This window comes from Xyrauchen texanus, chromosome 31, assembly GCF_025860055.1.
Source record: "Xyrauchen texanus isolate HMW12.3.18 chromosome 31, RBS_HiC_50CHRs, whole genome shotgun sequence".
NCBI lineage: Eukaryota > Metazoa > Chordata > Actinopteri > Cypriniformes > Catostomidae > Xyrauchen > Xyrauchen texanus.
In genome coordinates, this window is record NC_068306.1 from 37,167,213 (window position 1) to 37,185,018 (window position 17,806).

General features: G+C 39.2%; 1 protein-coding gene across 1 annotated transcript in view; it reads left to right on the forward strand.

The window, feature by feature from the left end:
* LOC127625040 (gamma-aminobutyric acid receptor subunit gamma-2-like) overlaps positions 1-17,806 on the forward strand; it is a 165,044-nt gene that overhangs the window by 132,487 nt on the left and 14,751 nt on the right. The window contains 2 exon segments of the mRNA XM_052100093.1: positions 6,591-6,743; positions 11,587-11,792. Coding sequence (XP_051956053.1) covers positions 6,591-6,743; positions 11,587-11,792 — 359 coding nt within the window.

Here is a 17,806-nt window from a genome sequence, read left to right on the forward strand (position 1 = left end):
GGCCAAAGCTACAGAGGTTAGTTCACTCTCCGTCTCTGTAGTGGATGTAAACGACAGGTGAATATCTGTAAAGCCGCGGGTCCAGATGGCATTCTGGACAGCGTCATCAGAGTGTGAACAAACCAACTGGCTGGTGTTTTTACTGACATTTTCAACCTTTCCCTCTCCTTGTCTGTGGTCCCCACATGCTATAAAATTTCACAATTGTGTGTGTAAGCAATCTAAAATCACTTGCGTAAATGACTGGCATCCTGTTTCTCTGACCTCCATCATCAGCAAATGCTGTGAGAGACTAAACAGAGATTGCATCTGCTCTGTGCTGCCTGCCTCACTGGACTCTCGCATACCGCAACAACCACTCCACTGGTGATACCATTGCACTTACACTACACACTGCTCTCTCCCACCTGGAAAAAAGGAACACATATGTGAGAATGCTGTTTGTAGACTACAGCTCAGCATTCAGCACCATAGTGCCCTCCAAGCTTGATGAAAAACTCCAGGCTCTGGGCTTAAACTGATTGCAGCTGGATCCTGGACTTCCTCTCAAGCAGACGCTAGGTGGTTAGAATGGGCAGTTACATCTCATCACTGACCCTCAACACTGGAGCCCTGCAGTGCTGTGTTCTCAGCCCACTCCTGTATTCCCTGTACACACATGACTGTGTGGCAACACATAGCTCCAATGCCATCATTAAGTTTGCTGATGATATGATGCTGTTTCATCATTGTCAGTGAGTCTGATGAAACAGCATACAGAGAGGATGTGCACACTCTGACATGCTGGTGTCAGGAGCAAAACCTCTCCCTCACTGTCAGGTAGACCAAGGAGCTTGTGGTGGACTTCAGGAGAAAAGACAGAGAACACAGTCCCATCACCATCAATGGAGCACCAGTGGAGAGAGTCAGCAGTTTCAAGTTTCTCTGTGTCCACATCAATGACTCACATGGTCCGTCCACACTGAGGCCATTGTGAAGAAGGCTCACCAGTGTCTCTTCTTCCTGAGACGGCTGAGTAAGTTTGAAATGAACCACCACATCCTCACACGGCTCCACACCAGCAGTGTAGAGAGCATCCTGACTAGCTACATCACTGCCTGGTATGGCAATAGCACCACCCTCAACTGCAAAGCCCTGCAAAGTGTGGTGCGAACTGCCAGACACATCATCGGAGGTGAGCTTCCCTCCCTCCAGGACATATATAACAGGCGGTGTGTGAAAACAGCTCAGAGGATCATCAGAGTCTCCAGCTACCCGAGCAGTGGGCTTCTCTCACTGCTACCATCAGACAGGCGGTATCGCAGCATTGGGCCCGCACCTGCTAACTTCATGACAGCTTCTTCCCCTAAGCAATCAGACTTTTGAACTCTTGATCGATCACGATACATATATCAGCACCGTACATTATAAGCCTCTGAACTCACATTTTATACTTCTCTTTTCTTTTTTTTTTCACTGATTTTGGGTACAGTGTATTTTTATTGCATACAGTCTTCTTATTTGTCTGTACTGTATATTGTATGTTATAAGGTGTATATTGTGTTGTGTAACAGATTTGTAAACTGTGTTATGTGTAAATCAGATGTTTATTGTAATTGTCATACTGCTATGTTGCTTGCAACTGCAAGACTTTCACCCACTGTTGCACTTGTGTATATGGTTGAGTAACAATAAAGGGATTTGATTTGATTGATGTTATAATCATCAGTGGAGCTGCATTTATTTGGATTGTAAATAATAGGATTGTAAGTACTCTTGAGTAGAGTTACTATAACAACTTTTATAGAAAAACTATTTTTGTTAAATTTGTTTTACGTACCTCATTCCACATATTGATGCAGTTTTCTGGTGAAATAAAGTATAGAGGCACAGCAATAACTTTCGGTTTTATTCACTTTCACACAAATCAGGAGTAACATGGCAGATTAACACTTTATTAACAGCTATTATTTGCTCTGTTTCCCACACAATACTATCTTATAACATAAAACACTTTTACTATAGCACATGCTTTCATAGACTATATATTGTATTACTGTTACGTCTAGTGCTGACACAGGACAAGACGGACAAGAGGTGCGGATCCAAACGCGGTTTTATTCAATGCATAATAAATAAAAGGGTAAACACAAATAAAAGTCCACGATGGGAAAACAGGCAGCTGAAACACAATGGAACAGATAAACACGAGGAAGCAAAGTACTAACAACACTAGGATTAAACACATAAGAAATAAAAGGGGTAAACACAAAGAAAAGTCCACGAGGGGAAAACAGGAAACTGATACACAACGAAACAGATATAAACACGAAAAAACAAACTCTGAACTCGGGTAGGGAACACGGACCAGGCTGGACTTCATGCAAGAAACGAAACATTACCAAACAATGACCGACAGAGAGTAAACAAAGAACCAAGGTTTAAATACACAGACAAAGTGGAGACTGAACGAGACACAGGTGAAAACAATGATGAGTGCAGGCAGTGGGGGAGGCCGGGAATTGTGGGAAATGTAGTTTAACACACGGACAGTGAGACTCAGGGCGGACAACAGGGAAAACGTGACATGGAGCGGGATCGGTGACGGGTGAAAAGGAAAACACGGAGCGGACAACAAGGAAACGTGAAATCAACGTGATAGTGAAACAGAGAACAGAGGGCAGACAACACAGGAACGTAACAATTACTTACATAACCAAATACATATACAAGCTTATTCAAGCACTGCTGACTTGTGTGGTGGCGCAACCGAGGAGCGTCTGACTTTGAACGCAGAAGACCGGCGTTTGAGGCCAGCAAAGCAACACATTTTAAGCAGCTTGGAAAATTCCAGAAAATTATGTCAAACCTTCAGACAATTAGCCAATTAGCTTCTGATAGGAGGTGTGCTGAATTGGAGGTTTACCCATGGATGTATATTAAGGCCTACATTCAAACTCAGTGCCCCTTTGCTTGACATCATGGGAAAATCTAAAGAAATCAGCCAAGACTTTAGAAAAAAAAATGTGGACCTCCACAAGTCTGGTTCATCCTTGGGAGCAAATTCCAAATACCTGAAGGTACCACGGTCATCTGTACAAACAATAGTATACAAGTATAAACACCATAGGACCACAAAGCCATCATACCGCTCAGGAAGGAGATGCATTCTGTCTCCTAGAGATGAATGTAGTTTCGTGCAAAAATTGCAAATCAATCCCAGAAAAACAGCAAAGGACCTTGTGAAGATGCTGGAGGAAACAGGTTGACAAGTATCTATATCCACATTAAAACGAGTCCTATATTGATATAATCTGAAAGGCTGCTCAGCAAGAAAGAAGCCATTGCTCCAAAACCACCATAAAAAGCCAGACTACAGTTTGCAAGTGCACATGGGGACAAAGATCTTACTTTTTGGAGAAATGTCCTCTGGTCTGATGAAACATAAATGTAACTGTTTGGCCATAATGACCATCGTTATGTTTGGAGGAAAAAGGGTGAGCTGAAGGACACCATCCCAAAGGTGAAGTATGGGGGTGGTAGCATCATTTTGTAAAGGTGCTTTGCTGCAGGAGGGACTGGTGCACTTCACAAAATAGATGGCATCATGAGGAAGGAAAATTATGTGGAAATATTGAAGTAACATCACAAGACATCAGCCTGGAAGTTAAAGCTTGGTCACAAATGGGTCTTCCAAATGGACAATGACCCCAAGCATACCTCCAAAATTGTGGCAAAATGGCTTAAGGACAACAAAGTCAAGGTATTGGAGCGGCCATTACAAAGACCTGACCTCAATCCAATTGAATATTTGTGGGCAGAACTGAAAAGCATGTGCTTGCAAGGAGGCCTACAAACCTGACTCAGCTACTCCAGTTCTGTCTGGAGGAATGGGCTAAAATTCCAGCAACTTATTGTGAGAAGCTTGTGGAATGCTACCCAAAATGATTTGACCCAAGTACAAACTATTTAAAGGCAATGCTGCCAAATACTAAAAAGTGTATGTAAACTTCTGACCCACTGGGAATGTGATGAACAAAATATAAGCTGAAATAAATAATTATCTCTACTATTATTCTGACATTTCACATTCTTAAAAATAAGGTAGTGATCCTAACTGACCTAAGACAGGGATGTTTTCTATGATTAAATGTCAGGAATTGTTTAAAACTGAGTTTAAAGGTATTTGGCTAAGTTGTATGTAAACTTCTAAATTCAACTGTACAAGTCGTTGCATTGTAATTACATTTAAAGTACTTGCATTTAATTACATTTGTAGTTACACTGTGAACTTTACCCTTAATCCAACCCTTACCTCAAAAACTAACTCTAACCCCTAATCTTAACCCCAACCATACCCTTACTCCTAAACCTACCTGTACCTCAACCTCAGTAGCAGCAAATGTGAGAATTTTGCAGAAATAACTTGTAGTTACACAGTAAATACATAGTCTTTTATTTATTTAATTTTAGTACATTGTAGTTAAGGTCACCTAGTGTGACCCAGCAATTTGCCACCAGAACAAGGCAGACTGTTGCCTAGGGGCTTCATCTAATGCAGTTCTTAATGAAATCAAATTGAAGCACATGACCACGGCAAGCTTTAGTTGGGAGCAGTCCATCAGCAAAGCCCCGTGTCAGCAGAAAGAATAGTATTAAACACTGCAGGTGCAGCTGCTCTTAATTATACCATCAGTAGATGTGGAAGAACTTGTAGTATCGGAAGAGTGCAAGAAGGTAACCTCACGCTCATCTTTATCTCTTGTACGCAATAAGGAGGTATATAAAGGAATAGTTTATCCAAAAAAGAAAAAACCCTATCATAATTTACTTACCCTCATGTTTTTGAATCCCGTATGACTCATCTGTGATAGTGGTAGACAAATAGTGAATTTTGCTGATACGATAACTTGGGCGGGAAACTGATTACTCTGCTGATAGTTTATATAATCAATAATATGAAAACATTACACTCAGTGTTAAATAGTGCTGAACTTTATTACAAAATGTAAAATTATGACTTAACCGTGATAATCTTTTGTAATTATTAAATCAAGTAAATTAAAATAATAAAATAAAAAAATACATTCAAACTGAACCAAAAATTAACACTTCAAATAACTTAAATAAACTCCAAATAACATAAATTAAAATAGATAGATACCAAAATAACCAAATAACAGAGTAATTTATAAGATATAAAAATTTGAAAAGTCTTGAATAAAAACTGCTTCTTAACAACAAAACCTCTTCGGCGTGCTCATTTTTTAGCATGAATGAGCTATAGTTTTATCTATAGAAGCCTCCAACGTCAGTCATGGAGGAATGAAACAAATGGAAAGAGGGAAAAAACAACTTATCAGCAAACATCAAACCGATTAAGTGTTAAAACGAATATATTGGTTAACTTCTGAATTGAGGTAAACAAAAGGAGTTACAGCATTTACAATGTAATATCCAAGAATATCTTTTCAGTACAATGAAAGTTAATGGTTACAATTCTTGTCAAGCTAATTTTTCTAGAATAATATAAATTCATGTCTTTTCCTCACACAAAGCTATTTTAGATGGCCTATATTACATTTTCATTGATTTCATCTTTTTGAAGCCAATATGAAATAGTGTTCACAACCTATGTAACTCCCAGAATGTGACATATATAGTATTTCTGAGTTAAACTGTTTATTCAGAACAAAAAAATAATAAATGTAGAGAAGAGAAAAGAAATATTAAATTACAAAGACAATAATTTATTTTACATTTTTACATATACTAATTGTTCACAATAAGACAAGTAATGGTCCAGTAATTAGCAAAAATGCTAATTCTGACATAATTTAGTCACCTCAAATCCAGATTTTCTTTCTAACGTGCAACATTAAAGGCAACATTTTGTACTGTATTAGAATTATGTACTAGTTGCTCTTTTCCATGCAATTCAAATGAATGTTGGTTGGAGCTTTCAAGCTTCAAAAAATATCATAGTAGTAGTCCACTTAAAGCATGGACCATGCGTGCACCACTTTTTTTATACTAATTTATATGTGCCTTGCAAATAATTGTAATTAGTCAGAATACACAGATATTTTTGAATGGCCGTCAGTGGAGAAAGAGATGTTTTGGATCTAGATTGTGTAGTTACTGAATAATTCAACCTTGACCCCTTGGGTACACCATGGTTTAACAATTTCCAATCTAGCCTTGGACATACAATGAGCTTGACATCCCAGTTTTAGATACCCTTTTTTATATTCACTCCCAGCTTTGTGGATTCTGTATGGTTTACAGGAAGCAGTAGTGCTCACTATACCTGTGTCCATCAAAGGATGCATTTGACATGGCTTGTGCAGTGTTAGGCAATTACAATACCAAAGAGACTGCTGTAGCCCAGCACATAGCCTGATTCTTTACTTCTGCAGCTGAAACGGAAAATTCAAAGTGAATAATCCTTGTGTTATGAGCTCCAATAGGACATGAAATATATTTTGAACATCAGAGAAACCTCTAACTGAAAACCACATCAGTGCAACATCTCCACATGTCTTCAAATGTACCTGTTCACCTAACAGCAGTGGTCTGAATCTAAAATATCTCTTTTGTTTTGTCCGCAGGAGATTACGTGGTGCTGACGGTCTTCTTTGACTTGAGCAGGAGAATGGGTTATTTCACCATCCAGACGTACATCCCCTGTACTTTGATTGTTGTCCTGTCCTGGGTCTCATTTTGGATTAACAAGGATGCAGTGCCAGCCAGAACCTCTTTGGGTAAAACAACCTGTTTTTAACTCTGATAGTTGAATCAGTGATCAAACTTTCAGTGTTGATGAAGCCACTTTAAAACTTTAGCATGTCAAACTACAAGCTTATGGTTTGAAGTAGAGTACAAGCAAGCTAGCCATTTGAAAAGTTATTTGGAAAAACCTTTGAAGAAATGTTCTCTTTGTTAAGGGTTAATAAAGTTTTTCATTAATGACAAATAAGTTATTTACAAATGCAACAAGCAATACTGATATACATTTATAACAACATGATTAAAAAGGATGACTTACATGCAATACTTGCCAAGTAGTAAGAATTTTTTCTTACATGTTATAGATTCTTATTACATGGTTCTCTGAAACACTCGTTTCTTATTGGATAATGGTGTTAGCGGTCTGATATTTCTCAGTAACAACCCGGACACTCACGTGTCAGACCGCCCATCAGGGTGTCTGAGCCATCTTCCTTGCTTCCCGGATACTGTGCAATCTCTACAAGTGCGCTAATAGGTAACACTTTACAATAAGGTTCCATTAGTTAACAACATTAGTTAACATGAACTAACAATTAAGCATTTAGTTAGTTCATGTTAATTTCAACATACACTAATACATTTTTAAAATCAAAAGTTGCATTAGTTAACATTAATACACTATGAATTAACATGAACTAATGAACAATTGTATTTTTATTAACTAACATTATCAAAGATAAATAAATGCTGTAAAAATGTATTGTTAGTTGTTTGTTCATGATACCTAATGCATTTACTAATGTAAACGAATGGAACCTTATTATAAAGTTTTACCGGCTAATAAAATAATTTCAACCCAAATTTTGGTTGCATGTCCATTTATTTATTTATTTGGAAAGTAGACTTGTAATAAGATGCATAATGAGCAGTCAGATATTCGTTAATTACAATAAATCTGACTCCAAATTTGCCTCAGTTTGGTCATGCTTGATGCAATGTGTTATAAATTTTAATGAAAAATGTTAATGTGTTTTTAATGAAAAAGCTATACTATTTAGAAGATTTGAGCTTCTGTCGTGCTACTGATAATTTTTACATAAATTCAATTTTAAATTCTTGTAGTCTGATTACAGTCACTGACTTTTAAAGCAAAAACTTTTAAGTACATTACATGGGTTACACATTTCTAGAAAAATTATTCATTTATGATACAAAATTTGTTTATCATATCTTCATATGCACATCGATGGGTGTACGACAATATAGACACAGGAAATATAAATTTTATTTTGTATTCTTTGAGCAGAAAAAAATACAAAAACTTCACTTGTCTTTTCAGATACTTACTAAAAAAACATTAAAGAAATTATAGTAATGCGATTATTTGGATGTTGACCCTTGTCCCTAGAGGGCAGGTCACCTTGGAGGATGCTTGATTTTTCATTGTCCTGCTTTCATATGTCAGCAGCACATCTCCCTTGAAGTGCTTGGCTCCTGACCTTACCATACTACCATTGAGAATCATATATTGTCTGCTACAATGGTGGTGGTGGTGGTGGGGGGTATTCAGATTTGTAATTCAATAATGACAGACTTTTCAGTTTTGGGTGAACTGTTCCTTTAAAACCTTGTAATGAACTTGTTAATGTATTCCTCTGTTCCAGTTGCTACTTTTTGCTGCAAACCAATCAACAAAACTGAAATGGAGTTTCAATTACTATTTCTGTCTCAAATATTTGCAGGGGGCTAAAAAATGGATTAGAGGGTCTGAGATTATTTTCAGTCCCAGTGTGCCATCCAACCTAGTATCAACAATGACTGAATGCACATGCATGGATATTGCAAAATTAATCTTGGAAGCTGATGAGCTGCTCCATTAGATCAAACATGTAAACACGCAGAACATATTGAACAGCGATGTATCTAAATCCCATGTATGTATGTGCTTATGTAACTGATACTTTGCAAATAGGCTGATCTAGTGCATTCTTCACAGTATGCATGATTATCCTCTGTGGTTGCCCTCTTTATTACAAAGACAAGAACTTGATGCACAGTTTATCCAGATTAGACCACAGAAATTTGGTCACTTTCCCTAATGGCCTAGGCTGTGTTATTTATAACTCATACAGTCTCGTACTCATATTGTATGTACTGCTTTAGTGATAAGAAATAGAAAAATAAAGTTGCATAAAATCTTCTAGGAATTTTAATAAATGTATGGTGGAACACACAACTTCAATTACCATAATTCTCTTTTTGCTGTAATAATAGCTAAAGTAGTATAATAATATATTGGATGATGCATCATCATCCTATACATGCTAAATTCATTTCTAAATATGATTAATGCATGCACATTGTTCTTAAGTGAATCACCCACCCCATCACCTCTATATTATTATTTATTCAACTCATTGTGTTCCTTGTATTTCTCCTTTGTGTATTTATTTATTGCATTTTCAGAGCAATTAAAAATATTATACTTATTACTGTATTCATTTGTTTGTCCTTGTCCCTTAGCCCTCGATACCAAGCACTGTTTTTTTATGATTTAGTCTTTTTTTTCTTTACTTATGTTGTTGTTGAACGAACAGCATTAAAAGCGTTGATTTAAAAAAATGGATTGAAAAGATTTGATCCAAACAAATATTGTAGTGATGATATCGTGTGACTTTGACAAGCTCAGAGATTAAAATTGTAAAAGGGAGTTTCTTCAACTTCTGACACATTTAGCACTGTGATATCTAGAAAGTAGTCTCATTAAAAAAAATGTCACTCTCTCAGTTTTGTAATTTTTTTTTATTTGTCTACTAACAGTGTCCAACAGTGTATGTACAGGCACCACAGGAGATGTATGTAATCTTTCTGAAAATCAGAAAATGTCCACCACAGTGTCATTTTCAGCACAGCTCAATTTCTGTATTCTGTAGTGGAAAAATTATGAAGGAAATTACATTTCTATTTATTTTTTTTTTATCAAATTATCGGCTCCTTTGTCTTATTAATTTCATAGCTAACATTTGATGTAAAATAACATTTTGACACTTTTTACATTATTTGGCAGAATTACAGTTTGATTGGAAATTATGCCCAATAAAAATATTCTGCTCATATTTCATCTTAAGCATGCGCTTCACTGAAACTTTTGTAACATTTTAATATAAATAAACTAAACTAAAATAAATAGTGGCAAAATTGTTTGTTGTGGTGGAAATCATGCCACAAATGGGGCATAATGTTGTACATTTTGAAAAATCACTAGAAATGATTTTGGCATATTTTTCATATTTTACTATATGTTTAGATAATCATATTTTTAAACATGTAATGAATTAAATATTTATAGTGGATTTTCCTAGTTTAAAATGGAAAGTCTGGGTCTGAACAAGGCTAAAACTGTAAAAACTGTATGTGTAAAGGGTGTTTAAATAGTAATAGGAATAAAGAATTGGTATTACTTATGTCCCCAGATGAGCTGTCTGATATGAGGATGTGCGGTTGTTACAGAGCATTATCTGACCGCTGGATGGCACCATTGACCAATCTGAATCGAGGATTCCAGGGAGCTATGTAATATGGGATAATGTACAGTCAGCCGGTTGTTACAAAAAAAAAAAAAACCTTACTGGGTGGTCAGGAAATCAACATGGAGCAGAGGTGTTGTATCACTCTGAAGGTGTTTAATTTGAACTAACAACCGGCTGACTGTACAGTATCCCTCTTATTACATGGCTACTAACCAAATAAATAATGAAATGGATATAAAATTTTTATTAGTGCTATAATTATGTATTATAAAGTACAGTCACTAAACAGTAGAAATCCATCTGGTTTGCATAAAGTTCTGTTGGTGTTTTTTTTTTTTGCTCATTACACAGCTCATCTAACTGCTCATTACACAGCTTTTACAAGACTGCTTGCCAATTAAATTAAATGAATGGACATAAAAACATTGAATTGAGTTGAAATTATTTTGTGAATTTACATGTAGAGATCGCACAGTGATCCAAGAATTAGGAAAGATGACTTGCAATACCTGGATGAGCTGTCTGATTTTACTTAATTCCCGGATGTGCGGTTGTTATTTAGAAAAATCAAGATCTGCTGATTATATATCTCAGACTGAATCAAGTATTCCAGTGACCCACGTAACGGCTATAGTAGGTCTCTGAGGGTTAAATGTGTGGTATTTTTTCTGCATAGAGCAAAGTTAATCTGTGTTGTTAAATAGGGATTAAAAAAGAACCAATCCCCAAGCTTGTAATGGTCATGTAACAGATGAATGTCACAGATGTGTTATTCCTGAGTTTGCTTTTAGATATTGTTAGCCATAACTTGAAATCTCCATGTTTTTGTCTGTATAAAGATTGACCTAGAATGCTAGATTGCCATATTTCCTTGTGAAATTCCTGTATGTTTTTACAGTTTTTGAGATATGAGTAACATATGGTCTGTGGTTAACATCACCTGAAGAGACTTTCGCTTTTTTTCTACAACATAAATTACACAGAACTATACATAACATGGGAATTTTGAAGCTGCTATGTGCTCGCAAAAAGTGAGCCGCTAACAAGTTGCTACAAAAGGACTACAATGGATGTCAATTTCTTTGGGGTTCTAAACTGTCCCATATTAGCTAGGACATCCTGTATTTTGGCCAAAATTAAGATGTCCTGAACACCTATTGTCTCATATGAAGTCTTTTCAAGTAATTTTGAAACCTAACCCTAGCGCCAACTAACCCTAACACGTGCTCGCTTTCCTAAAAAATACATTGAACATTTTTGAGGTAACTTATGGCTTAAAAAATGCTCATTCTCTTCTAGGTTTTAGGACTACAAACTGAACAGCTATATTTACTTTGTTCCCCAGGAATCACAACCGTGCTCACCATGACCACACTGAGTACCATCGCTAGGAAGTCCTTACCCAAAGTGTCGTACGTCACAGCTATGGACCTCTTCGTATCTGTGTGCTTCATATTTGTTTTTGCTGCTCTGATTGAGTATGGAACACTGCACTACTTTGTGAGCAACCGCAAACCAAGCAAAAACAAAGATAAGAAGAAGAAGAATCCTGTAAGTACACTTCTAAGCTGATATAACGATTACCTACAGACTTGAAAAGCTATATTATCAAATATAGCTTTTCATATCATATATTAGTGTTTACGGTGTTTTAAGTCTTTTGATAATTGATCAATTCATAAACCTGCTGAAAGATTAAACCAGACTAAGATGGTTTATTTATCTAGCCTAGCTGGTCTCCCAGCCTGACCAAGCTGGTGTTTAGCTGGCTTAACTTGTCTGCTAGAAGCGGACCTCTTACCTCCGGACCCACGACTGCTGCCACCCGGCCGGCCTGTTCTGACGAGTCTAGAGGATACCTAAACGGGACCTCCTCCTCAGTCACTAACCCCGCCCCCTGCCGGGTGTGTGGAGGGAGGTAAGTGCTTCGAGTTTTCTCTCAGCACCAAATCCTCAGAACGCGCTTTTGCCTCCCGACGCCACAATACCTGCTCCGACCCGCTGCGAAGCCTCGCCTGGTACGTCAAAAATGATCGTCCCATTAGTGCCGGAGAACGAGACCCTCTTACTCAAAGACGCGATAGAGTCTGTCCCTCTAGCCGAGATGAAGAAGGGTTTCTACAGCCTTAAATTCATCGTACCCAAGAAAGGTGGTGGCTTACAACCAATCTTGGACTTGCAAGATTTCAAACGGGCCTTGCACAAACTCTCATTCAAAATGCTTTATGCCCTAAAGTGGCTCTTGTTTGCAAATTGGTGTTCTTCCCAATCTGAAGACCCGCAGAGATGCACAGTCGGTACAGTGCTCTTGTTTCTGCAAGAGAGGCTGGAGGGGAGGCTGTCCCCCTCCATCTTGAAGGTTTAAATAGCCACCATATCGGCACACAATGACACAGTGGACGGTAATTCCCTAGGGAAGCACGATCTGATTATCAGTTTTCTTAGAGGCGCCCGGAGGCTGTACCCTTCCAGGCCATGCATGTTCCCCTCATAGGATCTCTCCATGGTCCGTTCAGGCCTTCAGAGAGGTCCGTTCAGGCCTTCAGAGACCCCCCTTCAAGCCAATAGAATCAGTCGAGCTCAAAGCCCTCTCCTTGAAGACGGCCCTCCTGATCGTGCTCGCTTAGATCAAGAGGGTTGGGGACCTGCAAGCGTTCTCTGTCAGCGACACCTGCCTGGAGTTCGGTCCAGCAGACACCCATGTCGTCCTAAGACCGCAACCAGGCTACGTGCCCAAGGTTTGTACGACCCCCTTCAGGGACCAGGTAACAAACCTGTAAGTGCTGCCCCTCCACTGAGGTGATCACGTGCACTCTTTTCCTCCAAGAGAGTCCACTAGATTCGCACTCCCTGGATGTTCTTCCTCCCTAGCTTCTGTAGGTAGCCGTGTTTGTAGAAACTCCTCCCTCTCAGCTGCTAGGTACTACCACTGCGCCATTTCCACATGTGGCCTGAAAGCCCATGTGACGTATTTCGCCACTCTTTACCTTCCCCCAGCCTGAGCGGGTGGTGGTCTCCACGGGGTCTTTTCCCATGAATAGGAGTTGGAAAAGAATGCCTTCCCCGATGCGTGTTATAGCGTTAAGATGGCCCCAGCTGCTTCAACTCTATGCGAGAAATATATAGAGAGAAAAGGCGCGGCTAGTGCGGTGCTGGTGCGCTTTGTTCCCCCCTTTGGGATGCTGTGAACCTAAAAAGTTTATGCCGATTTAGGGTGTTGGGGGAAGGGTACGTGCAGTCTGATGCAGCCTGTTGCTTTGGCACGCAACTGCCTGCCCACACCTGCATCAGTTGCCCTCCTGATCAGGGAATGGAGGTTACAACAGTAATCTAGACGTTCTGCTGCATTCGTGTTAGCATAACAGTTCAGAACGTCACTTTCTGCACCCGGAATAAGTGGTTTTCTTAAATGCATGTAAACGTGGTCAAAGTGTTGACATAATGAAATATATATAAGCTTCAGAGAAGTGAAATAATTTCCACACAGCAAACTAACAAAGAACTTTGCTTCTAACCACAGGTAAAGAGCTGTGCTTCCAGCCACACAAGTGTGCAATGTTGTTGGCAAATGTCAGTTGGATCTATGGTTTCGGGAAACACAAAATCGTTGAACTATGTTGGTAACAATGGATCTTGCGACCATAGTTAGCCAACGATGCTTTTGAGAAGTGCACCCCGGGCTAATTTGAAATTTTGTTGTGTTTCTCGTTATTACTAAATTAGACTTGGTAGATTTTCCAATTGGAATTGCAAGTTTCATTTTAGACCCAATGTGCTGTAGACAGCTTTTAACAATAGCTCTGTTCCAAAAACTAGTGAGCTACCTAACTAGACAGTATCTTTAGCCATCATTTGAGCCAAACATCTTCTAAGATTCCTTTTGTTTCTAAGATACCAATTTTTGGTTAAATGTTTGGTGCATTGTATGTATCCTAAAGGAATAAGGCAATCCCATAATGCATTGTATGGAGCCCTTTTAGAGGACAGGGAGGATTTTTTTTATATAGTTTTGTTTTCCCTCGTAATAAATTTGGGTTCCCATGCAATACCTTTATCCAACCCTTACGAATATGGTTTTACTATGGTAGCCATAGTCAACCTATTATATCTTTTGTAAAACCACTTAATTTGCCATGGTTTTACAACAGTATGCATATTTTAACCATTACATTTGTAGTAACACCTTAGTAATAAAACCAAAAAACATGGTAACTACTGTTCACTATACTTACACAATGTTAACTTGTGGCACAAGTATGGTTTTTAAAACCATGGTTTGTTTCCAGCACAATTAATAATGGTTTCACTACAGTAAACCTGCATTCTTTTAAATGTTTTTGAATGGTTAAAAATATGGTACATGCACCACAAATATATTTATTTTTATAGATTTGGTTCTCCTGTATTATTACTATGGCTTTACCACAGATATCATGGTCAAAATATGATTACTGTAGTAATGCCATGGTTAATATTCATAAGGGATTGAAAAAGGTTTTGGAAGGTAATTCTAAAAAATTGAAAGAGGACACAAAGTTTTTTGTGAGGAAATTATTAAAAAACAAAACAAAAAACTCTAAAGGGCTCTGTAGTATTTCATGAATAAAAAATTAAATAAAAATAGTAAAAAGATTACTTTTTATTGCTATAAATTCTCAGTTACATACGTAACCTCGGTTTCCTGAGACGAGGGGAACGAGACATTGTGTTACTAAGCTGACGCATATGGGGAGTGTCCTTCTACACAACCTAGTTGAAACCTCTCTACAATAATGCCAATTCTAATATTGGTTATGGTGTTTGAGCCCTGCTCTTCTAGGCGCAAAGCTGTCCACTATAAAAGTGGGCATGAAAACATCATTCCTCAGAATTTTCTGACTGAGGGACAAAGAGCGCATCGCTTGCACCTGAAAGGACTATGTCTCGTCCCAGGGAACCGAAGTTATGCACGTAACCAAGACATTCCCTTACGACTATGAGTCACAAAGAGTTGGTTAGACAGTCTGAACTAGCGTATGCGCTCAACGTATGTGTGTAGCGCTCACAAAGATTATAATAAATGGAAGGACTGTTTCTCATCCGAATTAAATGGAGGAGAAAAAAGACTTGAAGGTGAACCACCTGAGCTCTATAAAGTGGGGTTATAGCTTTAGGCACATAGCCTTTTCTGGGTTTGACAGTGGTTTTGAAAGACCTGGACCAAACTCCAGAACATGAGTTGTCAAATGACAATGCATGCAAATCACCAACCTGTTTTTCTGAGTCGAAAGCCAGAAGTGATTCAGTCTTAAGAGAAAGCACATGCAATTAAACATAGTCCAGAGGCTTGAAGGGAGGCCCTGTGATCACTTTTAGGACCAAGTTAGGTCACAATATTGGAATGAAAAGCTTTCAAAGCTAGAGAGACAGCCAGTAGCTCTAGGCGGTTGACATGTCACAGGCTTTTCACAACTGTCCAGGTGACAAAAGCTGGACGTCCATTACACATTTTGCCCCAACCTGTGTTGGATGCATTTGTGGTCAGCTCTTTCCTTCTGAAAACATTACCCAGCATAACACCCTTTTGGTAGAAGGCTGGCACTCTCCATGGAACTAGAGCAGCCAGGCAGTGGCGAGTCACTGCAATGCACATATAAATTAAATGACTTCAGTGGTAATGTTTTTTTCAGTTTGACATCAAAGAATAGCCTGTACGCATGAACTCCTAAAAAGGAGATTTACTGGCTGGGGAAAAGTGTGCTCAGCTGAACACACTCCGCTGAACATCGACGGCTCCTCTGTGGAGATCGTCAAGAGCACCAAATTCCTTGGTGTTCACCTGGCGGAGAACCTCACCTGGTTCCTCAACACCAGCTCTATCACCAAGAAAGCCCAGCAGCGTCTCTACTTTCTTCGAAGGCTGAGGAAAGCACATCTCCCAACCCCCATCCTCACTACATTCTATAGAGGGACTATTGAGAGCATCCTGAGCAGCTGCATCACTGCCTGGTTTGGGACTTGCACCGTTTCGGACCGCAAAGCCCTGCAGAGGATAGTGAGGACAGCTGAGAAGATCATTGGGGTCTCTCTTCCCTCCATCAAAGACATTTACAAAAAACACTGTATCCACAAAGCAACCAGCATTGTGGACGACCCCACACACCCCTCACACAAACGCTTTACCCTCCTCCCGTCTGGCAAGAGGTACCGAAGCATTCGGGCCCTCACGGCCAGACTGTGTAACAGCTTCTTCCCCAAGCCATCAGACTTCTCAATACTCAGAGACTGGTTTGACACACACGTGTCCTGAGTTGCACTTTAATAACTGTCACTTTATAACTGTCTGCTACCTCAATAACTGCTATGTGCATAGAACATTATCTCATAGTATGTTATGTTTACATTTTTAGAAACTGTCATCTTTTTGCACTACTGAGTACTGGTCGGCGCTGCACTGTCTATTGTCCTGTTCATTGTCAGTAATTTGTTGTACTGTCTTGTACTTTTTGCACATGTTTGCACGTGCACTTTATATAGGTATATATAGGTAGTTTATATAGGTATTATTTCGTTGTGTAGTCTCATGTGGTCCTATGTTGGTCCTTTGTTGTTTTTATGTAGCACCATGGTCCTGGAGGAACGTTGTCTCGTTTTGCTGTGTACTGTACTAACTGTATATGGTTGAAACGACAATAAAAACCACTTGACTTGACTTATACCAGATATTGCATATGGCTGAGGTAATTCAAAACATGCACACCATTCATTTTCAATGGGGTGTGTGCCACATCGATACATTTCTTGAACGTGCAGGAAACAAAGACAGACTGAAATGAAGTCAAGTAAATTACTTAAAATTACCCTCGAACACGTATCTAAAAAGTCGCCTGTAACGCGATGTAATATGTACACACAGTGGGACAGCAGGCTTATTAATTCATATGAAACAACCTCTGTTGCATTCTTTGTGAGAAGATTGTGTATTTCTGCTCGTAACACTGGCGCGTCTTCAGGCGGAACCGTGAAAAACAGAACACTGTTGAAACGGGCAGCCGACGTCTAACATGGGAAGGCAGTCGTGATGTAGCGCTCAACAAATCTATCCACAGAGCCTCTGAAAAGGCCGGCTGGAGACACCGAAGCATCAAATAGTCCTGCATTTCCATGAGGGTCAGCCAGATGTTAAGATCCAAAGGCAATAGGTTGCTCATTGACTTGCCAACGGCCTGTACAGTGGCTTTCATGGCTCGCAACACCCTAGCGATCGGAGATCTGACCACTTGCCAGATGCAGCGGGAGACATAACATCATCATACCCAGCATCAGAACCCAGAGGGCCGAAGCTCGTCACACACACTGTATCGACATAGAAACAGTACATGGAGAGTGGGGTACTCACAGGGCGTGAGGTCCACCTCAAATTCATCCTGCTCGACCTCACAACCCCGCCATGCCTCCTCATGTGATCCCTCGGGAGTCACAAAAGAGGTGGTTGGGAGGGTGCCTGAGGCTGATTCTCGAGCAAAGTTTCTTGAGACTCATGTCCTCACAGTGAGGGCAGTCTGTCTCTATGAGAGCTGTCTCTA